Source organism: Camarhynchus parvulus, chromosome 2 (assembly GCF_901933205.1).
Source record: "Camarhynchus parvulus chromosome 2, STF_HiC, whole genome shotgun sequence".
Taxonomy (NCBI): domain Eukaryota; kingdom Metazoa; phylum Chordata; class Aves; order Passeriformes; family Thraupidae; genus Camarhynchus; species Camarhynchus parvulus.
Genome location: NC_044572.1, coordinates 78132431 through 78155759, shown reverse-complemented (window position 1 = coordinate 78155759; position 23329 = coordinate 78132431). Strand labels below are relative to the sequence as shown.

Here is a 23329-nt window from a genome sequence, read left to right as displayed (position 1 = left end):
CAAAAAGTCATATCTGATCTCTTAAGAGACCTAGTGGGCTGGTATTCTTTTCAGGTTAACACTGATGATTTTAAATCTCCATTTTTAATGCCCTATTTAATAAAATTTGATCTTTGGGCTGATGCTTTTATAGCAATGAAGTATTTTTATTCATTTTAAAAAGAGGTGTTATCAATGCATACAAGTATCTTAAGGGTGGATTTCAGGAAGATGGGTCCAGGCTCTTTTTGGTGTCCAATGACAGGACAGGGGGCAATGGGCTCAAACTGAAACATAGAAAGGTCTATCTGAATATGACAAAGAGATGCTTTACTTTGGGGCTGGCAGAGCACTGAAACAGTTTGCTCTGAAAGGTTGTGGCGTCTCCTTCTCAGGAGATACTTAAAACCTGCCTGGATGCAACCCTGTAAACCCTGCAGTGGGCAGGGATATTCCTTCTCTGAGAGATTTCAGGCTTTAAAGGAACAGTGCTATCATTTCAGTGTACTACTTGCATGATGTCCACTTTTGTGGTTCCCTGAAGCCCTAATAATACTTCAGTAAGGATTTCATATTAAGTCATGCAGAAGGGAAGATAAGAAGCAGTTACATGCTGCATGCCAAATGAAAACTAATGTTGTGTGGGAGGATATGGCTGAAGTATGTGCTGCGGAACATGTCTGGCTTACATTGTTTTGTCTCTTAGATCCTCTCTGCTTGAGCACAGTCTACTTATTTCTCTGTGCTCTTTTCCCTTCTGCTGCCCACAAACTCTTGGCTGACTTGGGTTAAGAGTTAGGAGTGGTACAGCAGAAGTATAGTCAGACAAAAATACTTGCCTTCCACATTTTCAGGGCCTCTGTCCTGCACTGCTTGGTTTTACAAGAAATTCAGTAGTTGCTAAGTGTAGCTTGTCAAAAGGATGTGTGAAAATCTGAGGAGGTGGAACACTCGTTATAAAAAGAAGGGGTTTATTAACTGGAGGCATGTTACATGCTTAGGAATAGGCACATTTATGTAAAAGTCAATTGTATGCAATCAGTTACTGCACCACCATGCTGCCTTTTTGTTAGAAAGAAATAATTGCAAAGGAAAGAAATGCAACAGATATAAAAATACAAAACAGTACATGGTGGACTTCTGCAAAGGTTTAATTTTTTCATCTTATGTAAACAAGTGAATGTTCTCTATTTTATTTGCGTGGAAGGAACCTTGTATGAACTGTTATTGAGAGGAAAACTATATACAAATGAAAGAAAAATTTGGCTGAGTAGTTATAACATCTTCAAGCATGGTGTTTTGGAAACAAGGCATTTAGTTTGTGCTTTAAGAAACTTACAAGTACACCACCACTTTCTCATCTTCTGTAGTCCGCTAGCAGAGTAGTAGAAAGTTATTTATTGAAATGCCCATCAGCTGATGTTTGCTGCGATTTCTGAAACAAGGCATCTGATAATAATTAAAAATGCATGATGCAGTAAAGGTAAAGATAAGTTTGGTGAAAGAGCAGTCAAACTAAATTCTTACAGAGGTTTTATAGGAGATTGTTTGGATTCCTGTGGAGAGATTGCAGATGGTTGCAAGCTTTGTTTGGAATTTTTTTAATAAGCAGATCAGGGTTTTTTTAATAAAGTCAGAAATCTCTCATGATGTGGATGCTGATGGCTAGTCGGCTTGCTTATCTTGCATGTGTGCTGAGAACCCTTAAGCAGTAATCCCGGTGCCTTGAGGGATACTCAGATTGAAAGTTGAAAACCATTGTTATAGATAATTAATTTCTTTCTTATGCTTTCCTCTTCAGCAAGAAAATAATGTAGCAGTTCTTAGCACTGCTCTCCCAAGATTTAGAGACAAAGACATCTAGTATTGCTCTCCATCTGCTTTTTTGCTGATACCCATCACTTAAAGCCTTGAAGCCAGGTTAATGGCACCATGTGATCTCTCCTTACCTATGTGCACAACAGCTACAGCTGTTGCTGGAAGATAATTCTGCAGGTGTGACTTGGTTTAAAGAGTTAGCAGCTAGCTTGTTAGACTGAAAGTATGCCTTATAAAGTTTGTTTATCTTCAGCTTTGTGGAAACATGATGAAAGTGGTGGTTAACAGCAATTATTATGTGTGTGTTCATACAGTATAAGCTACAAATGTTCTTGGCATCAGAGCTAGTGTATCTTAATGGTGACATGCCATGGGTTTTATTGGAACAGAGAAACATTTTCATAAACAGCATGATAGATCACATTTTGGATCCCTAGGAAAGGGTGCCCTTTGTGAAACAGCTTGGAACATGAAGGAAAAATAAAAAGTCCTATCTTTTTATATCCACATTTTATGTGTCTTTCTCCATCTCCATTCAAAACCATCATTTATACTTAGCGCTCCTTGGAAATGGAGCAGCCTCACATATTTGTGTGTGGATCCAAGCATTTGGATGTTTATGATTAAGTGCATTACTACATCAGTGTGACCATATCATTCCAGAAAATTCAAACTATCTCTGGTCAGACTGGCAATACACCTCTTAGGGAAAAGCTGCCAGAAGAGGTGACCTGAACATCTGTCAAGCTTCAAGAAGGAGCACAAGCACTGCATTGAACTCCCAGCAGTAGAAACATTCAACAAAACATTTTTTATGTCATCCTTATGTAAACTATCTGCCTGCAAAAGTGCATACACAGGGAGGAAAAAAACTCCCATATTTAACAACCTAGGATAGCCTTGCTAATACGTGAGTGGTAGACAATATTTATAAAAGTGATGTTACAAGAATGTTTCCAAGCCCCCACTTCACAACACACCCCCGAAAAGTGTCTTTTTAGGAAAAGAGAATTGCTGGGAAGAACAACATTGTGCTGCATGGGGAAGAAAGGAAATCTAGTCTCACAATAGCTAAGCTGTGGGTGTTCATCCTAAGTATACAGTCCTGGTCAAGTGACAGGAACCTTGGTGGGAAAGTGTTTTTGACCTCATGCACATTAAACTATGGCTTGAGAAAAGTGTATCCTTTGCTTCATTACAGAACTTCAAGTATGTCATGCTGAGAACTACTGCTGATCTTGAGATTTCAGCAAGTGGTCTTTTAAACATTGCTTTGTGTCTTTTTAAGAAACAAACAAAATAAAGCCAAAACTCAGAGAAAATTTAAGCAAAAGACAAACATTTAACTGTCTTCTGGTTTCTTCTTCCCTCTATCCCAAGGGTAAGGGAAATATATAAATAATGGAAGTAATTGGAGCATTTGTAATTAAATTTGGTGGTTGAAAAATGATTTGCTTATCTCATTGAGGCAATTATTGTTACTCTTCATCTTTGCTCAAAGCAATAAACATTAAAAGATAAAACAAGCATATCCTTCCATAAAGTTACATGACATATGGAAAGTATAATTCACTATCAAATAAGTATCAGCAGTGGGAAGTAGGAATTATAGTTGAGGCAGGAACAACTTAATGAAGCTTGACTGTTCTAAACACATCAGTGGTGCTTATGCATGAATGACCATGAGCACTGATAGCTGCGGTGTCATTAAAGGCCAGGTTACCTCAAAAAAATCTCATTGATTTGTCCATAAATTCAATTTCATATCCATTATTACATATGTCCATTTGCCTTGTTTCTCACTTGCTTCAGCTTTAAAGTGCTCCCCTTGTTCTTTTTTCCAGACTCCCTTTCAGTCTCCAGCAATGACGCCAGTCCTCCCGCTTCCGTAACATCACTTCAGCCCCACATGATCGGTGCTCAGAGCTCCCCGGGCCCCAAGCGCCCTGGCAACACCTTGAGGAAGTGGCTCACCAGTCCTGTGAGGCGCCTGAGCAGTGGGAAAGCAGATGGGCACGTCAAAAAGCTGGCCCACAAGCATAAGAAAAGCAGAGAGGTGCGGAAGAGCGCCGATGCAGGCTCTCAGAAGGACTCCGATGACAGCGCCGCAACCCCACAAGATGAAACTGTTGAAGAGGTGAGTGCTCAAGGCAGCTTCCCAAGACTTGTGTGTGTGTTTTCCAGGGAACTAAATGTTGTCAGGTGAAGGTTGTCTCCTCACCTGACTGTCCAGCAGTCAGGAGCAAAGTGTTAGGTGCCCTGTGCTCATCCTGGATCCCTGTACTCTGCACCAGGGACAGTCTGTGGTGTGAGAGTGTTAGTGAAGCTCTGTGAAGCGCCTATAATTTAAAAAGAGAAACTGGAGAATAAAAAGTTGTTCTTTGGCTTTACTCTCTTATGCTAATTAGTACTCACCTTTACATGTGAGTAAAGGTGCTTCAAGGTCAGGAATAACCAGGTAATTTTGCATTTACTTTGCTTTTCTTGTTGATGGATCAGGGAATGTGTAGGGCAAGCTGCTTAACTGCTTAAAGCTCTAATTGCACCTTGCAATTAGAGTCAGAGCACAGAAAAATTATTGGCTCTACGATACAGGCCAATTACTGCTAGTCAAATAATATGCATGGCAGTGTTCATTGGAGAGAGGGAAATTGTGAACTGTTCCAAATTTTACCACCAAGGGTGTCTACTGAGGGCTTCCCTTCTTCCCACAAACATCTGCCTCTCCTTCAAAGTCTGGGGCTCTTGTATGAACAAAGCTGGCCTCCAGTTAGGTGCAGACAAGAGCCAAATTCTCTGTTACAGACCTATGGTTCAGGCTGAAATGAATGTTCCAAGGGCGCAGCTGGGTGCATGTTATTCCCTTTTATTAGATTGACTCTGACTATTGGTTTTGGTACTTAACCATCCAGAAAAGTGGTCTCAGTTGCCCAATTTTTTATTTATTGCTGCTCTTTTTTTTTCTTCCTCCCAACATATTTTGCTACATACTTGGAACACTAATGAAGATCCACAGTAAGTGTAGGGAAAGGGAAGACAGAAGACTTGGCAGCATGATGAATTGAGAGATGTTGGTTAGGAATGAGTACTGGCCTCTGACCTTGAATGTCAGGCTGTAGAAAGAGACTCTCTGTGCTGCAGTTGTAACATTGTTTTGGCAGTATGTTATTCTGCAGTTCTGTGAGCGAAGGGAAAAATTTAAGGCCAGTGCCTTAAAGTCAGGAAAAAAAAGTAACCATCTATGCTGTCTTCCTGTAAAGGTAGATAAATTATTCTGTGAGATCGGTACATTAAACTTTGGGTACTTGAAATTAGAGTTCCTTGTGAGGGACAGAAAGGATAATTGATTAAATACTTCATGTTGTAATAGGGGTTTTTTATGTCTTCCAGAAGTCTTGCTGTGATAGAGGGCAAGATACATATTTCAGAGAGATACAGATTTCTCTTTGCAGAACTGAACTTGGAAAGCAAGCATGGCTTTCATAACGCTTTCCTGTAGTAAATTTCAGCTGAATGTCTTTTTCTTAGTATTTGAATTCTTTTGCTTTTACCAGACGTTGAAAACTGCCTTTGGCATCTGCATTTTCCCCCTCTGTTAAGGAATGTTTGAAGGAGCATCTTGACTTGTTGGGAGAGGGCTGAAACTACAGAATAGTCTTAAAACGAGCATGTGATAACAAGCTTCATGCTGCTGAGATAACAGAGCTTGAACATCTTGATGTTGTTTACAGAGGGGTCGGAACGAGGGGCTGAGCAGTGGCACTCTCTCCAAGTCATCCTCTTCAGGCATGCAGAGCTGCGGGGAGGAGGAAGGCGAAGAGGGAGCAGATGCTGTGCCACTGCCTCCTCCCATGGCAATCCAGCAGCACAGTCTGCTCCAGCCCGACTCACAGGATGACAAGGTAGGAGCAGGACCTGGGGGAGGCTTCGCATGATGGCATAACCTCTGCTTGCACAAATTTTTCTTCTCTTCCAAAGGTCTCAAAAATGTGCATAATACAGCTTCATGGTAGACAGAAGTAATCACATTTGTTCTCTAGACAACTTAAAAAGAGTGTTCTGTGATGAGAGTGTGAATTAAATCCTTCTCTATTTTAAAAACACAAGTGTAGAAATTTTTCTGCTAGCACTTTAAATGTGGAAATGAGCTGCTAACACTTTAAATGTAGAAATGCTAGCACTTTAAATGTAGAAATGAACTGCTTTGTGTGCTCACAGGATGATGTACATCACTTTGGCTGATGCCATATTTAGTGATTAGAGGCTAATTGTTTTATAATCATACCTTTTCTTTTTCTTGGTTTTTCTTGGCGGGGGGAGGGGGGAAGGGGGGATGCCCAAGATAAAGGAATTACCAAATAAGGGTAATAATTGTCATGGTTTAACCCCAGCCAGCAGCTAAGCCCCACACAGTCACTGTTCCACTGTCCCTGGGAGAAGGGAAAGAGTGAAAAAACTCTTGGGTTGATATAAAGATAGTTTAATAGGTAAAGCAAAAGCCATCAGAAGGGAAAGAGCGAAAAAACTCTTGGGTTGAAATAAAGATAGTTTAATAGGTAAAGCAAAAGCCATGCACACAAGCAAGGCAGAACAAGGAGTTCATTCACCAGTTCCCATAGGCAGGCAGGTGTTCAGCCATCCCCAGGAGAGCAGGGCTCCATCATGTGTAGCAGTGACTTGGGAAGATAAAGACCATTGTTCCGAATATCCCACCTTTCCTTTTTCTTCCCCCCAGCTTTATATGCTGAGGATGATGCCATATGGTCTGGAATATCCCTGTGGTGAGCTGGGGTCAGCTGCCCTGACTGTGTCCCTTCCCAGCTCTTTGTGCCCCCCCATTCTTATTGCTGGTGGGTTGGGGTGAGAAATAAAAAAGGCCTTGGTGCTGTGTGAGCTCTGCTCGGCAATAGCTAAAACAACCCTGGGATAGCAGCACTGCTTCCAGCACAAATCCAAAACATGGCTCCATACCAGCTACGGTGAAGAAATTTAACTCTGTCCCTGCCAAAACCAGCACATAATCCATCTGTTTTTCACAAACAAAGGCACATTAAAATTGACGCTAAAAATTTCGCACCAGTAATAAAACTTTGGATGTAGGTGGTAACTGCATGAAGCAAATCTTACTTGCATATGATCTGTTTTTCTTTAGTGTTATGATGATCATACATGGAGAGAGTTTATTTCAATTTTGAACCGGGATCAGACATTTAAGAGACAAGTATCAGGTCTGGAAATAGAGGGGTTTAAAATGGAAATAATCCGGACTTGTGCAGTAAATATGCACATTGTTTTCTTGCCATTTTGCTCCTTAAAATTTTTAATTTTGTAAAATTGTAATCTACAGCACTGAATATTGTTAGTGAATTCTGAGATTGCTTGCTGTCTGTTCTCAGTGGTGCCAATGTTATGAATAACTTTAGTGGATCTTATTTATTTTTTCTTTCTTTTTTTTCCTTTTAAAAACATTGCTTTTCAGTGGGAATCTCACTCCTTCCTGAAGCTGTTGTTTATAGGGTCAAAGTGACTGGTTCTCATAATTTGCATGTATTCAATTCCTACATGTTTTCTGATTTGACAAAGTGTAACATATGAGTTGAAAAGTTAATATATTGGGAAATATTTCTGAAACAAAACAAGCAAAAATAGGCCAGCCTTCAGAGCTGAAAGAATGTTTTCTTGCTAGAACAATCTCAGTTTTAGATTTAGAAATAAGATGAAAATAATGTTAGTGAAAACATGTTTAAGCTCTTGCTGATGAGCTGCCATATTTGCATGTTCCTTCAGTGACAAAAAAACAACTGATATACAAATATTATAAAAAGTTTTCCACAGAAAAATTAATTTGGTCATAGACTTCTTTACGAAGCAAGAACACTTACATGAAGGGATATGCTTGTAAGCTACTGTCTACTTACTTGTGTATTTCTGGTGCAAAGTCAGACCTGTATTACACTAGAGAAAGACTCTTTAAGTAGCTTTCCATCTCCAATTTTATTTTCACTGCTGTTGTGGTTTAAACATAGCCAGCCACCAAGTACCACCCAGCTGCTTGCATACTCCCCTGCCAGTGGGATCAGGGAGAGAATGGGTCAAGTAAAAGACAGAAAACATGTGGATTGAGATTAAGCAAAAGCCGTGCACACAAGCAGAGTTAAACAAGAAATTCATTCACTGCTTCCCATGGTCAGGCAGGTGTTCAGCTATCTCCAGGAGAGCAGGGCCCCATCAGGTGTAACGGTGACTTGGGTAGACAAATGCCATCACTCCAAATGTCCCCTCCTTCCTTCCACTTTATACACTGAGCATGATGTCACATAGGCTGGAATATCCCTTTGCTCAGTTTGGGTCTCCTGTCCTGGTGAGACCCCTTGATGTCTCCTCCCAAGCACCCCAGCTTGCTCACCAGCAGGGCAGTACAAAAAAGCAGAAAAGGCCTTGGCTCTGTGTGAGCCCTGCTCAGCAATAACAGAAACATCTCCACGTTATCAACACTTTTTTTAGCACAAATCCAAAATGCTGCCCCATACCAGCTGCTGTGAAGAAAATTAGGGCTACCCCAGCCAAAACCAGCACAACTTGTTAAAAGGTTAACATGCACCCACATCAGTAAATGCATGTTGGGACAGTTTTTAAAGTAGGTGAAACTAGATTTAGAGAATACTTCAGAGAAGTTAAAACTTGGTAAAGTTAAAATTATACCATAATTTTTCAAAGCATGTAAATAGGGATTCTTCTGCAATGTGTTGTTATTATGCAGTATTTATCCTTCATGGTGGGAGGCAAAAGGTCCCCTCATGGGGCATCCTGGGAGGTTGTGTGTGCCTCCCTGAAGTCCACACACCACCAACTTCTAGCGCCTAAAGTAAATGCTTTGTTGGAACACAGAAGTGAGAAGCCAGAGCAAAGTTTCACCCAGGAGAAGGTAGCTGGCTCTCATGATAGAGTTACTGATTAATAAAAGGGTTGCAAACAAGTTCCCAGTTGTCTGTCTTCTGGGTGGAGTCCTTCACATTCCTGCCGTGCTGGGTGGTTTCTTGGGCTGCTCAGCTACTCCGGATCTCAAGGAATGTCTCCTCCTTTCTGTGACCTCAGAGACTTGGCGTTCCTCTCTGCCTCCCTGCCAGCATTTCTTCCTCTCCAGAGCTCCTGCTCAATGCTGAAAACTCCCTCTTTGCTGTTCCCTTCCCAGCCTGCTATGGGCTCCTAGCAGCATCTCATACCTGCATGAGCTCAGTTGCTCCCTCCAGCTTTTCCTTCTTTTCTGGGCAAGGGATGTGTTCTGTTCCCAGAGTACATCATCAGGAAAGTCACCAAGGAGTTTTATCTATGCAGCTCCTTCTTTTTCAGATTGCATGTGATATAACCACAGGCACTGGAAATCACAGTTCTGAAGTTTTACTTCACATCCCACATACCCCAACAGAGCAATAAAAAAGACCATAACCAGAACCTGGTTTCAACACTGACAGTGTTTTTTAAGACTAAGCTGAGCTCTGCACCCAAAGTGGAAACCCACATGCAGGCACAGCTGTGGAAAACCTGGTCAACAGTCAAATGTCAGGAGCATGTAAATTGCCTAAAAGACAGGCCAGCTTGTGGGATTGCTCAGTTTTTGGTGTGCATGCAAACATCATGTGTTAGGCCATGCTGATTTGTCTAACAGCACTAAGTAACACAACCATTTTCTCCCCAAGAGCTCATCTGCACACTATATGCATTCTTTCATTCAGCAGAATCATTGCGCACGTCATTAATTTGCAATTGGTGGCAGTTTAAAAGTTGTTTGCATTTAATTTTTGGGATAAACAGTATTAAAAGTTTCAAGATCAGCTGTGTTAATATGAAACTAATTATTTTTGCTTTTTGTTTTCTCTTTTTGTAAATTCTGATGCAGCATTATGTTGACTTGTGTTCTGTCTCTGCTTTGGCTCAGTTCCCATATCTTTCCGTTTAAAGTTATCTGTATTTCCTTTGCTTACCCAGCCCCTGTTTTCCTTTCCAAATAAGGCAAATACAAGGCAAACTACCTAAAATCTGTGTATTCTTTTTTTTTTTTTTAGTGTTTAGTTATGGGGAGTCTTGCTACACCCATGCTTGATTTGAACAGAACCTCTTGTGTTGAGTCATTATTTGTGCTGTTTCTTTGTCTGGTTTGTGGGAAACATTTGCAGGACAGCTTGCTCTGTGCTGCATGATGCTCACTGTGCTGTTCGTAATATGAAGTACAGTTCATATTACACCCTGTTTCCACTTTCCAGTTACTAAATGATAAATGTAATATGCAAACTACTCTGTTTGCAAATTACTGAGGCTGAATTTAATGGCCTTCTCCCAGAATCCTTTACTGTGAACACCTTTTACCTTCAGTTGTATCTATAAACTGGCATTTTATAGCTTATGAGGCCAGAGATCTTCTGTGCTCTACACATACCATTGGGAAAAATGGATGGCACAAGGAATGGTGAGCTCAATTTCCCATCTGAATCTGGGCAATATACTCCAGCTCTTTTAGAGAAGTAAATGCCCCTGAGTTATTGGTATATATTTTCTTAACATAATAATGCTTCCTCCTGTATTTCAAGTCTTCTTGATTTCTCTTAGTGTTCTTCAGTTTTTGCTTTGTTTAAGCAGCAACAAAATAAGTTAACAAACTGTTGGCCATTGGGTCAGCTCAGGCAATTTTCATAGCTATTTGCCAGGAATTATCAGCAACTATATTTCCTCAACTTCTATTGCATGTAGGAACAGGAGTTTTTATCCCAGCATTTAACTTCTATGGGGTTTACTTGAGTCTTCCAACTCCAGCTGCTCCGGTTGGAAGGGATGATCGTAGTGTTATATGCCACTGACAGTACATGTCAGGTACCTTTGTCTGACAGAGAAGTGAAGGAAGTCTCTTGATCATTGAGCAAGAACCAGGCTAACTCTGGGATTCTCCTTCCTTTGTGTCCTTGCACAGACATCTTCTCGATTGCTGGTGCGGCCGACAAGCTCCGAGACGCCCAGTGCTGCAGAACTCGTCAGTGCCATTGAAGAGCTCGTCAAAAGTAAAATGGTGAGACTGGCCAGCAGGTGCACGTGTCTAAAGAACTTGTGTCTTCAAGTCCCAGCTTGCTATTCAAAGAAAATCTGCATGGTTTACGTTGACTTGTAAAATTTGCTGTCTGTTTCAGAAGTCACTTTGTGGGTTGATGTATGGGGTCATTTTGTACACACCCTCTTTTGTAAGAAAGCATTTGCTGAATAGGTGAATGGCAATGTAAGGGAGCAAAAAGTAATAAATAAGAGGAAGAGAGGAAATGGTGCAAAATCTAAGTACGTCCTGTTTGTCAAAAGAAAATGTCCTATTAGAATGAATGCAAAGACTCGGAGTCTTAGATTAAAAGACTGTTATGAGAAGAATCCCTGAAACTAAATTTATTGCAATTTTTTTGAGGTTAGCAGTAAAGCAGGTAACCCTAATAACAGAAATATTTATGTTACCTGGTTGTTCTTTAGGCAACATGATACTGAAGAAATAAGAGAGTAAAGGGATCATTTTGCATGTCAGTGCCTCCATCCTTGCTAACAAATTAAGTAGGAGGAATTTGTGTCAGCTTTTTTTAGTTTTCTATGTTTTAAATTTTCCGTGTTTTTGAAGATTGTCATTGACATGTTTTAAAGTTTTCATGTTTCTGAAGATTCTCATTATGTGCATAATTCCAGGAAGGTCCTTTGTAATCAAAATCCAGCTTGACCCAGTCTGGGAAAAACTTCTCTGGCTAGCCCTATTTGAGATTGGACTATATAGTCTCAAGAGGTCCCTCGGCATTTCTGGATTTCCTCAAAACATTTAAATACAGCTTTTGCAGCATAGCCCCTCTTGGGCTCAATAGGGAAGTGCCTTTGTGAAAACTGCAAAGAATTACAGCATGGCAGCCCCATGTTATCAGAGGTTGATATTTTCCAGGTTCATTCTAAATTGAAGCAGCTTTAGCTTTCAGACCTAGAAATCTTATTTTCTGTTCTCTCATGTAATTTTCAGAGAAAATTACATTATTGCATAAAATAATTACTGTACTCTCTTGGATATTAACTTTGCTTTTTACTTCTCTTACACCAGCAGGATGAATACAAAGTAATCTATGGGAAAATTCAACAGTCTTTTGTAAATGGAAAGTTAGGTAGTCCATACAACACCATGTGTCTTTCAGGCTGCCTAGCAGTGGGTATAACTTAATGATCCATGCATAAAGTCCTTGTGGGAGATGTTCTCATTGCACAGTTTTAGCCAAGGTTCAGCTTCCCCTGAGTTTTGGGCTAGTCATATCATTATCGGTTTTTACTTTTTGTGAGGAAAGAAAATAGAATATAGCTGAACCCCACCCTGGTGAAGTAAATGTGCCTTGCAATAAGGCTGTATCACATGCAAGGAAAATGTGATACATAGCTGTAGCTTGATCCAAGATGATGGGCTTGAATTAAAGAAATCCCATGAATACTTCATAGAAGATGTTCATATTATTTCTTCCTATTGCTTCTTCATTTTTTATACAAACAGAAGCCTATGGAGTCCATGTAAGGGAGATAGTGTATGTAGAAGAGGACACAGGGACTTTTTCCTAGGATCTGAACAAGCTCATAAACAACATTGGCAGTGTAGAAGTCATTATTTTCTTCACTGAGATGCTATTTGGTTTTTATTAAGATAACCAAAACGTCTGACAGAGAACACCACTTCTCTTGAGTTAAAAATATAACATCATAAAAATCTCCTTTAAAGATGTCCTATTCGTTGCTGAAAGTAACTTGTATATGCCAGAAGTCAAATATGTCAAATACAATTTAATCCCTGGCCACGAGGACACATTTGTGCCACTCCCACCATAGAAGTACTTGCATCCTGAGCAGGAGAGTCTGACTTTAGCCATTGCTACTCAAACCAGTTCAGCTTCTTTATTTTCCTGGGAAGGGAAGACTGTCATCTCAAATGTGCTTCTCAAATGTGCTTCAAAGGCTCAGTTGTCATGAAAAGCCATGTTGTTGCCTGGTTTCCTGGAGGCTTGTGACTTGCTTTGCCAAGATACATAAAAGGAATTGATCTCCCATGGATTGCTATGCAGCAGCTTGTAATGTCTCTTGTGAATAAAGGAGAAATCAGTCGTTGCTGACTCTGGAATACCTTCCCAGGCTCTGGAGGACCGTCCAAGTTCCCTGTTGGTAGATCAAGGTGACAGCAGCAGTCCATCCTTCAACCCTTCAGATAACTCCCTTCTATCCTCCTCGTCACCCATAGATGAGATGGAGGAAAGGAAATCCAGCTCCTTAAAAAGACGGCAGTAAGACTAGTTTTTTACAATTTTCCTTTTTTTTAATGTTTTTTTTCAATGCTTATTTTGAACTGGCAGCAGAAGCTGTTAGTCTGAAAGTGGGAGGACTTGTATTAGATGTCAAGCATATGGTCACATTTCTCTGTGACATTCAATCTGTGATTTTGAATTCTAGTCATACCTGTGTTTGACTTCTGGTGCATGTCACTCTCATTTATTTGGGAAGAGGCTGATCTTTAAATGTCCAAAGGTCTATTAGGCTTGAAAGAAATGGTAATTCCCTTTATTCTATTCCAAACCATGCTTAATTTCTTTATGTAGTAGTAAACTGTTACCATGGTAGAATAAAAACATGGCTGGTTTCAAATTTTTTAAACTTGTGTGTGGAAATAACCGTCCGTATAGCTAAGAGTCTCCAGACCAAAGACATAATAGCATTTTATTTTAAACAATAGTTAAATGTTTAATTTTAATGTCATGTTTAAGAAAACATCTGACTTTAGATAAACAGAAGCAAGCCTTGTCCAGTTCCAAAGTCAAAGCAGTATCTTGCTAAGAACCAATGTACATTAATTCTTCCATTTCAGTTCTGTCTATCAAACATATGTGACTGCAAATGTTGAAAAAGTGGTATGCTATTAATCCTCTTGAAAAATCTGTTTCATTTTTTAATATTTGTTCACCTTTTTCCTTCCACTGTAGCTATGTCTTACAGGAATTAGTGGAGACAGAGCGAGATTATGTGCGAGATCTGGGCTATGTAGTTGAGGTATGATGTTTTTAATTTTCTTGGTTTCTTCTTTTTGTTAAAATGTGTTACTAACCAGCTATGCAGCTTGAACCCCACTATGTTTTTCAAAATGATACACAGGAAGAGACTAAAAATGTGAAAGTTTACATTCCAGGTTTTCCCTCCTGTAAGCTTTTAATATATAAAAATGCTACAATACATTTTACTCCTTTTTCCTGTTACTGTGCTCACCTTGTTCTTTTGAAGAGTGTAGTTCTTTGTCTTTTTTTTTTTTTCAATCCCTACTGCTGGCCTAATGTTATCCTAGTAGATAGTGGGTTTATTTAGCACATCTAAATTAAAAAGAATAAAAATTGTACCTCAGCATACAGACCAGCTATCCAAGATTTGAAAGTCTTCCTTCCTGTCCTACCACTAGGCTTCTCTTAGACTTCCTAGCTTCCCCTATTGTAAAATGAGATAACATCACATATCTCCCCTCAGTCTTCAGCTACCAACAAAATGCATTTGGAAGACTAGAAAGAATGAGCATGACAGTAAATTTTAGCCTAATAAAGTTTAATTCTTAAACTCTGTTTTGGAGGCAGGGAGGGAAAGAAAGATCAGCATTGTGATAGTGTTTTTACAGTATTTAAAGGGTGCATTTGGAGTCTGAATAGATGTGTTTTTGTAAATAATAACATAATTTCTGGTGAAAATGCTGGACATCAAAACATACACTTGGCAAACCAAAACCAGGCCTGGCTATTTAGGAGTAGAACTACTGGGGGGAAAAAAGAAGGAATAGAGTTAAATGAATATTACAAAATTTAAAAACACTCCCAATCTAACTATATGGTAGAATTGCTGAGTGAGACAGCTGTGTAGACACCAAAACTAAGACAGGACTATGGGAAAATGTAAGAGGAACTTTATTGCAGCAAGAGTGCTTGCTAAAGGAATTGATTTTTAATTTTTTTTCGTTGGTTTGCTCATACTGCAAGCAGTAGTCCATGGGGTGCAGTCCCATGGCCAGTTTCCTCCTCAGTGCACTGTGGTGTGGGGTTAGTGTGAGTGAAATAAGAGACACAGAGCAAAGCAGCACAGAGGCCACTTTAGTGGCTCTGACATTTCAGGCAGTAAGGAGAAGTGCTGTGGAAGTTTCCTTTGTGCTTCAAGCCCGTTCACGCAGCCTAAATACGACAAAGTGAATTAATTTTTCTAGCACTGTTGTGTAGACAGCCACACCTCAATTTGTGATACTTTGTGTCTGTGCTTTATGCTATGCTGTGTTATAGAACAGTTTTCTGGTTTGGCTTTGTGTCCCAAGTAGTTGTTGCCATTGGACATCTTCTGGGAAAAGGGGGATTAAAAGACAACTCGTTTTTTTTTTAAGTAAGAATGTTCACAGTGGATTCACTTGGACTGTTGCAGGGTTATATGGCACTTATGAAGGAAGATGGTGTACCTGATGATATGAAAGGCAAGGACAAGATTGTATTTGGAAACATTCACCAGATTTATGACTGGCACAGAGAGTACGTATTGTACCTAAAAAATATTAGATTGACTTTGGGAATTATTTCCTCAGATATTCAGATACAAGGTAAATGCTTTTGTGCTTTGAGTTGTAGAAAGCATAACTTCAGCTTATAAAGATTGGTGTGAAGATTCACTTTAAAGAAGGATGTGTGTGTATATATATATTTTTACATATATATATAGCAAGTACTTCAACTGAGGATCTCTAATATTGACAGAACTTTGTACATTGCTTTCTCTCTAATAATACAGTCTTAAAAATTTGTTAGGGGTGGTTAGCAAGTCAGTATTAGCAATTCAAGCATTCAAGGAAGGGGAAAGCTTTCAATCGATATATATGAAATTTAATAATTTTATTAGTGAATGCCAGATGTTTTTTTTCATCTCGGCATGGAATCAGCATGTCCTTTAAAAAAGCTGTGTTGAAATATTACACTGTTACCATTGTCAGTTTGGACATACCTTAATATCCAATGCTGCTGACAGGGGACACAAAAGTGTCTTGCCTTGCAGTAAGACCACTTTGCCTTGCAATTACCTGTTGCTATAATGTGTGATGTCAGAAAAAAAGTTCTCTTATTCTCTTTATGTTCAGCTTCTTTTTAGGAGAGTTGGAGAAGTGCCTTGAAGATCCAGAAAAGCTGGGATCCCTGTTTGTTAAACATGTAAGTACAAGTGTCTTTTTTGGCAAACTCTATTGCTGCTACTGGCCAACATGATTGATTATTAAGTACAGCACAGTTAAGAAAGTGCTGTACAATGTTCTTCACCTGTAAGAGGTGGAGAGATAGCTTTCAAGAGCTCATAAATAGAAAAAGTAAATGTTCTAGTCTTTGTTCCCAGTACCTTCCTGTGGAGAGGGAACATGAATGTGGGCCCATTTCTTTGTTCGGTTACACTTTGGTGCAAGGGGAGCCTTCTAATCCCAGGCATCCATGCAATAACATGGAATATAAGAAATAAAAATAGGAAAGAGGCTCATTCTTCTTCCAGTTTGAGTGTGTTCTATTCTAGTTCTGTATCCTTTCCCCGTATGAGAATTTGTCGCTGGCAAAGTGGGAAACCTGTAGAAAGTAGCTCTCCCTGTTCCTGATTGCTGTTTTACTTTCTCCTGGTATTATTTGTAATTGAATTGTCTTTGAAAGGCACCTTTACCACTCCAGATGGAAAGGCAAGCTGTGATGCTATTACAGCATCCTCTAGCAAAACCCTGTTGGCTAGAACACAATGATTCAGTTCCTGTTCTTAACCTGTGTCTTTCCAATCTCCATCTTATTTTTTCATTTCTTTCTTACCATTTGTCTTCACTGGTCAGTACTCTGTAAGTCTCTGGGAAGCAAAGCCTCTAACCCCAAACAAATCCTAGCAAAGTGATAGGAAAGATTTTGGAGTAGGTATGTCTGTATTTCTTAACCTGCAATGTCAGTAATCAAGAATAAATCTTAAAGGCAGAAGTTATTTCCTCTCTCTTTTTCTGTTGCTTTGGTGTTAAAAGTTGTTAAAAGTGCATGCAGAAGATAAGATCAGAGTTAAAAAATGCTAGTGCCCCCATTTCCAGGCTTCATCACCTACATCCCCATCCAAACTCCAGTAGGACAGGCAATACTAAATAAAAGACATGAAAGTTTTCTCCTAACTGTTCTACATAACAAAACAGGAGGAGGTAATTATTCTAATAAATTTCAACAATAATCACACTACACTATCAAAATAGAATAAAAAATACTATCTTTCAAAGGCTCCATTACAGAATCACAAAATGGGTAAGGTTGGAATGGATCACTGTGGGGTCATCTTGTCAAACCTTCCATGGCTCTTGGTGAAAGAAAAATAGAACCATTTTCATGCTTAACTTCATTGTGGAACCTGCTGAGTTATCATCTCTGAACACCCATCATTCAGGAGGACTTATAGCTGTGGGAATTTTTTTCACTTGTGTTGCCTTTCTAAAATCATAGTGATGTTCTCAAATAAATGTGTTTTCATGTCTGTAATTTCTGCATATGTAACTGCTTCTTTTCCTTTAAGGGGTCTTTTTAAGTTCATATATATGAACTGCCATACTTCTTAAAGTAATACTCCGTTTTAATCTGTCATGTGTTTTTCTTGATTATGATGTATCATTTTGTGTCTTTGTTCCTCTAGGAGAGAAGGTTGCACATGTACATAGTTTACTGCCAAAACAAACCAAAGTCTGAGCACATTGTCTCAGAATACATTGATACATTTTTTGAGGTAAGTTCATGAGAGGGGATATGTGAGGTGAAGGATTGTCAAATCTCTTGATCAAACCAGAAAAAAAATTAAAAAACACAGCAGATATTGTTGTTAATGTTTTAAATTGCAATTTCTTGCCATTTCTGTTCTGATTTCTCAAATCTAATATAGACTCCTAGAGATAAAAACTAAAGGTTAGGTATAAGATATTAATTAATCAGTAGAGTCTTACCCTTAGTAGCCTTAGCCCTGGCAGTTACCAGTGCATTTTATGTAGCAATAAATAGCAATTCTGGATAAGCAGAGATCAGTGTTGAAGATCGGCTGTATACAACCTGAAAAATTACATTTCACTCTGAAGCCTTGTCAAGAAAGAGGTGAAAGACACTTGCAGAAGGGAATACCTTGGGAGCAACAGTGATAAGGGGAAGGACTCCAGCTTTTGCTAACTGAAGATTAGATTATTTTCTGACTTTTGACAATTTCTGGTGTGATAACAATTGATACTGCTATATCCTTGTTTTTATATATATGTATTTATCTCCATATACTGATACATAGCTGTGTTTCTAACTCAACAAAACAAGGGTCTTTCTAACTGAACAAACAAAAATGTTTGTTTTACAACTCTCAGGATCTAAAGCAACGCCTGGGCCACAGACTTCAGCTCACAGACTTGCTAATAAAACCTGTGCAGAGAATTATGAAATACCAGCTGTTACTAAAGGTAAAGGGATGTTGAGATGAATGAGTTGTGTTAATAGATATGTTGTACATGTGTTAACAGATAGGTTTTCTTTTTTAAGAAAATTTTTAATGCTGATGTTTTCCATCCCCTTTCCCTAACAGAACCCAGATTTGTAAGCAATGCCATATGATTATTTTCTGATCACATTCAGATTGTTATAAAAATTGCAGTAGATGGCTTGGGCAAAAATTTGTTTTTTCTTTTAACAGTTAAAGGCCGAATGTTTAGGCCATGGAAATGTTTAAAATTTGTACCAGTGTCATAGGAATGGGAGAAGAAACTCTCAACTGTGTTTAGATGTAAATGTGATACAAGTTGTTGGGACTTATCACAGCTTTTCCAGCTACACCTGCAATCATTTTAATATCACATAAGTGTTTACTGAAGAGCAACTCTGTGTGGCACAGAGGTCATTGCCTTACCATATGTTTTTGTATGAGTTAAATCCAAATGGTTGTCTTCTGCAGTCTGATATATTCTGATAGAGAATATCAAATTCAGATTTTCTAAGATTTCTTGTTGATGATTAATGAGAAAATAAATATGACTTGATTTTTTTTTTCTTTTTCAGGACTTCCTCAAGTATTCTAAGAAAGCTAATCTTGACACAACAGAACTAGAGGTACTTGAGACATTTTCTCTTAGTGATATGAATTCTTTTAACTCAGAACTTCTTTTGTTTTGGCAGAGTCACTTTCCTTTTCTGATCTTCCTGAGAAAGCAATTATAAGTGTTTACTTCTTGCATTTCTGTTCTAAAGCAACCATATAAAATGAAACAAAATTTTATGCTGCTTACTCATTTGGAAAATAAAGCTTTAACTTTTTATTTGTCTTGAACAGAAAGCTGTAGAGGTCATGTGTATAGTACCAAAACGGTGTAATGACATGATGAATGTTGGCCGCCTGCAAGGATTTGATGTAAGTTGGCTGGAGTTTTGCTTAGAGATTTTGTCAGGTTCTCTTGAAATTAATCAATAATATTGTGGGGAGAAATGTGTGCAGTGCTTCTTCCCTATCTGGTTAGCTGGTGCATAAAGCAGTAAATGAAAAATCAAGTCCTTAGCCCTGCCAAGGACTTTTTTCCTGGGAAACATTACCTGCTGTATCAGTCACACAAGGTAAAGCCCTTCTGCAAAATCAAGAAAGGGCCAGTCTTACTACAGTTCCCTTGTTGGCTAAAGGCTTGCAAAACAGTGAAATAATCAGTTATCAGCGGGTGAGCAGACCTGACTTCAGTAGTGTAGACAAAGGAGGAGTCACTAAGGTCCATCATGTACTTGAGGCAACTGTAGCCCTCCTTGTTTTGCTAAGTCTAGAAGAGATGGAAATTGGCTACTGAAGCAGGATGCATCAGCCACGCCACAGTCACATGTTTTACTTGCAAAGGTCTTTATATTGTGTGATGCAGACATGAACTTGAGATCTGCCCCTACTCAGCACCCTGGAAGATTATATGAGTAACTGTTGGAGTTATTCAGAATAGAGAAACAAAAAACTTGGTGTTCCAAGCCTCAAAATGCAGGACGAATTGAAAAGGGTGGAGTGGATTTTTGGAGTTTGGGCTGGGTTTTTTTTTGGTTTGGTTTGAGGTTTTGTTGGTTGGTTGGTTGGTTTTGGGGTTGTTTGGTTGGGGTTTTTTTTGGTTTTTTGTTTGTTTGTTTGTTTGTTTGTTGGGTTTTTTTGTGTGTGGTTCTTTTTTCTTTTTGAGTTTTTTTTTTAAGAAAGAGCACAAGAATATTTTGTGTATAGGAGGAGAAGTGAATATATAGTGGTCAATAACAGTTGGAAGGTGGGAAATACACAAAGCTATTTGTCATGAACATGTGCTGAAAAAGTTGGACTGGGGAAAGAAACGAAGAACTTCACTAAATGTATTTTTTCTCACCTCTGTGTGTAGGGTAAAATTGTAGCCCAGGGTAAGCTCCTGCTCCAGGACACATTTTTGGTTACAGACCAGGATGCAGGACTTCTGCCACGCTGCAAGGAGAGACGGGTCTTCCTGTTTGAGCAGATTGTCATTTTCAGTGAGCTGCTAGATAAAAAGAAAGGTTTCTCCATGCCGGGATTCTTGTTTAAAAACAGTATCAAGGTAACTGTTGTGTGTGAGTCTTTTGTGTCCCCTGCACAAACTCTGCTAAGGTAACAGTTTCTCATTCTGTGGGCAGTCACGAGTGACAGCTAGGTGTGCAACCCTAGAGCACAATGAGGTGCCAGTCATTTCCTGAAATTACTTCCTACTGAATTTGTTCTCACTCCAATGTTAGGTGGAGATCTTTGGATCCCAGTACTCTGATGCCTCCTGCATGAAGCATATCAAAGCAGGTCTTCTGGCACAGAGTGCTGGACAAGTATTCACAAAGTTTAGTTTTTAGCTCTGTGCTGTGTGTACACCACATTGCAAAGTCATTGCAAGTAGTGATAATAACTCTTCTTGTATCCTTTCCAATACCCAAATATGTAGATAACATTTGTAAGTAGTGCAACCTTCTTAGATATTCCTCAAACAAAAAAAGGGTTTCCCACTTCAAGATTTTCCTGAAAAACCCTGATAATATTAGAACTCAGAAGCCCTCATGAAGTGTTTTGGGTGGACCCTGCTTCCCCTAATTCACCTTGGTGCTCTGCCTGCCATCTGAACCTATTTATAGCTCTGGCTGAACAGCCAGGTACAAGACATTGCTATATATGCAGCTGAAGCCTTTAGTGGGGGCTGGTGGTAGAGAGAACTCCATAGCAGGCTCAGCATTTTAACTAGTCTGAAAGGAAAGTGAGGGATGGAGAATATTGGGCCATGCTGACCTGCTGGAGATTGTTCAGGCACAGTGTGTCAGTAAGCTGTACACTAATTCTTAGTTTACTGGAATTAAGTAACTTCATTTTATGGTATAATTTTACTACAGGAGTAGTGGTTATCATTTGAAGATCTGACTCAAAACTCCTAAGAAAGAGATTTTAAAGGTATGTTTCCCCTAAAATACATGTTATTTTCTTTTCATGAAGGTGAGTTGCCTTTCTCTGGAGGAAAATGTGGACAGCGATCCATGTAAATTTGCACTAACATCAAGAACGGGTGATGTCACGGAGACCTTTATTTTGCATTCTGCCAGTCCGGGAGTCCGCCAGTTATGGATCCATGAAATTAACCAAATTTTGGAAAACCAGCGCAACTTTTTAAATGGTAAATTATTTTCTTTTACTGGAAGTTCGTAATTGGATGACTTTTCTCTCATCTCTTTTTCTTGGCTTTGAAATGTTTTGCAAGTTGCCTTTTTCCTGAGCTAATAGAGAACAGTTGGGGGATATGTGCCGCATTTCTGCTTCAGAACAGATGCTTGCATTTATTATAAGAGTGGTAGTCTGAATTTACATGGTGTTCTCTTGGTGAAATTTTCCAAATGTTTTGTAGGAGTGAATCAAGATAGGTGCCATCCGTTGAGAGCTTGTGTACCCCTTTTAAGCAACTGCAAGCCTTTAAAGGCTAAACCCAAGTGGAATTTTAAGCATCTATTCAGAATATGTTTTGCTTCTATTATTTTTGTGGCCATTGTTGTTGCATCTTACTGTGGCAGCAACACTCGGATTCTGCAGGAGAAAAGTAGAATTGTCCTCTTGCTCTATTTTTATATCTATCGGTTGTTGTTCCAACCTAAATTTTTTAAACAGTTAAAATGAGTAACAACAAGCAGAGAATGTGGAGTGACACCTGTTTTTTCCCAACTTGGCTGCTGGCTGACAGTGTGATCCTAGAGGAAAACATCTTAGTTTCAGATTTTTAATCTTTAATATAGGTAGATGCAGCAAGTCATTCAGGTTAGATACAGAAAAGCAACTTGAAGTCTGTGGCATCTTTCCACTGCTAAGGAAATTTATTTGAACAGCACTCCCCCTTCTGCCAGTAGACATGTCTGTTTTAAACTGTTCCTATTCCCTCTCCTGCCCCCTTTCCCCTGACCGCCTCTCCCCCTCACCCCCACTGCAGCCTTGACGTCCCCGATCGAGTACCAGAGGAACCACAGCAGTGGTGGAGGCGGCGGCGGGAGTGGCAGCGCTAACAGCGGCGGCCCCAGCAGCTGTACTGGCATCCCCAGCTCCAGCCGTAGCCGGCCATCCCGGATCCCCCAGCCTGTCAGACACCATTCCCCAGTCCTGGTCTCCTCTGCAGCCTCGGCCCAAGCAGAGGCAGACAAGATGTCAGGTATGTCCATTCACAATCACTCCCTGCCACACTACAACACCTCTTTAGAAACTGGCCTGAGCCAGCCAGACAGGCACCCTCCCAGTGCAGAGCCGGATGGTCCTCAGAGAGAAGCTGAACAGATTCCCAAGATGAAAGTTATTGAAAGTCCCAGGAAGACAGCAGGAAACATTTCTGGCTCAGCTGATGGAGCCCAGAAAGACTCACGTGGAATCTCAGAGGACAGTCGAACAAGAAACAGCATAGGATCACTGACGCTTGGGAAGCCAAGGCCAGGAGCCATCTCTCCAATGAACTCTCCTCTGTCCACGACTTTCCCTTCTCCTTTTGGCAAGGAAACCTTTCCACCCAGCAGCCCCCTGCAGAAGGGCTCCTTTTGGAGCTCCATCCCAGCATCCCCTGCCAGCCGCCCTGGCTCCTTCACTTTCCCTGGGGACAATGACTCCCTCCAGCGGCAGGTCCACCGCCACTCTTCACACAGCAAGGACACAGACCGCATGAGCACATGCTCCTCGACCAGCGAGCAGTCAGTTCACTCCACCCAGAGTAATGGGGTAAGAGCGGAGCACCTCTGTCCTGCGAGCTCTTCTAAAACCTTCCATGCTCCCTTTCTATGCGTTGCTATCATTCTCCGTACTAACTTCTGGCTCTCCAGTGCGGTTCTGCTCTCAAATAATCAACTGTTCCGGTATCTTCTGCACACTAAAAAGCCAAGAGTGTCTACCTGTGTGTGTGTATATGTGCCAACATGGCTATGTATACAGACACAAAAGCAACTGCTAACAT

The 23329-nt window shown here is 39.9% G+C and overlaps 1 protein-coding gene across 2 annotated transcripts in view; it reads left to right on the top strand.

The window, feature by feature from the left end:
• Positions 1-23329, top strand: part of TRIO (trio Rho guanine nucleotide exchange factor) — a 244284-nt gene that overhangs the window by 206677 nt on the left and 14278 nt on the right. Inside the window, exons 35-48 of one of the 2 annotated variants that reach the window (XM_030965172.1) lie at positions 3642-3934; positions 5529-5699; positions 10760-10855; positions 12970-13118; positions 13812-13878; positions 15274-15377; positions 15977-16046; positions 17527-17616; positions 18233-18325; positions 18918-18968; positions 19189-19266; positions 20246-20437; positions 21349-21526; positions 22328-23097. In XM_030965172.1, coding sequence (XP_030821032.1) covers positions 3642-3934; positions 5529-5699; positions 10760-10855; positions 12970-13118; positions 13812-13878; positions 15274-15377; positions 15977-16046; positions 17527-17616; positions 18233-18325; positions 18918-18968; positions 19189-19266; positions 20246-20437; positions 21349-21526; positions 22328-23097 — 2402 coding nt within the window. The remainder of the gene's footprint in view (positions 1-3641; positions 3935-5528; positions 5700-10759; positions 10856-12969; positions 13119-13811; positions 13879-15273; positions 15378-15976; positions 16047-17526; positions 17617-18232; positions 18326-18917; positions 18969-19188; positions 19267-20245; positions 20438-21348; positions 21527-22327; positions 23098-23329) is intronic. The other variant, XM_030965182.1, reaches the window with a different exon arrangement.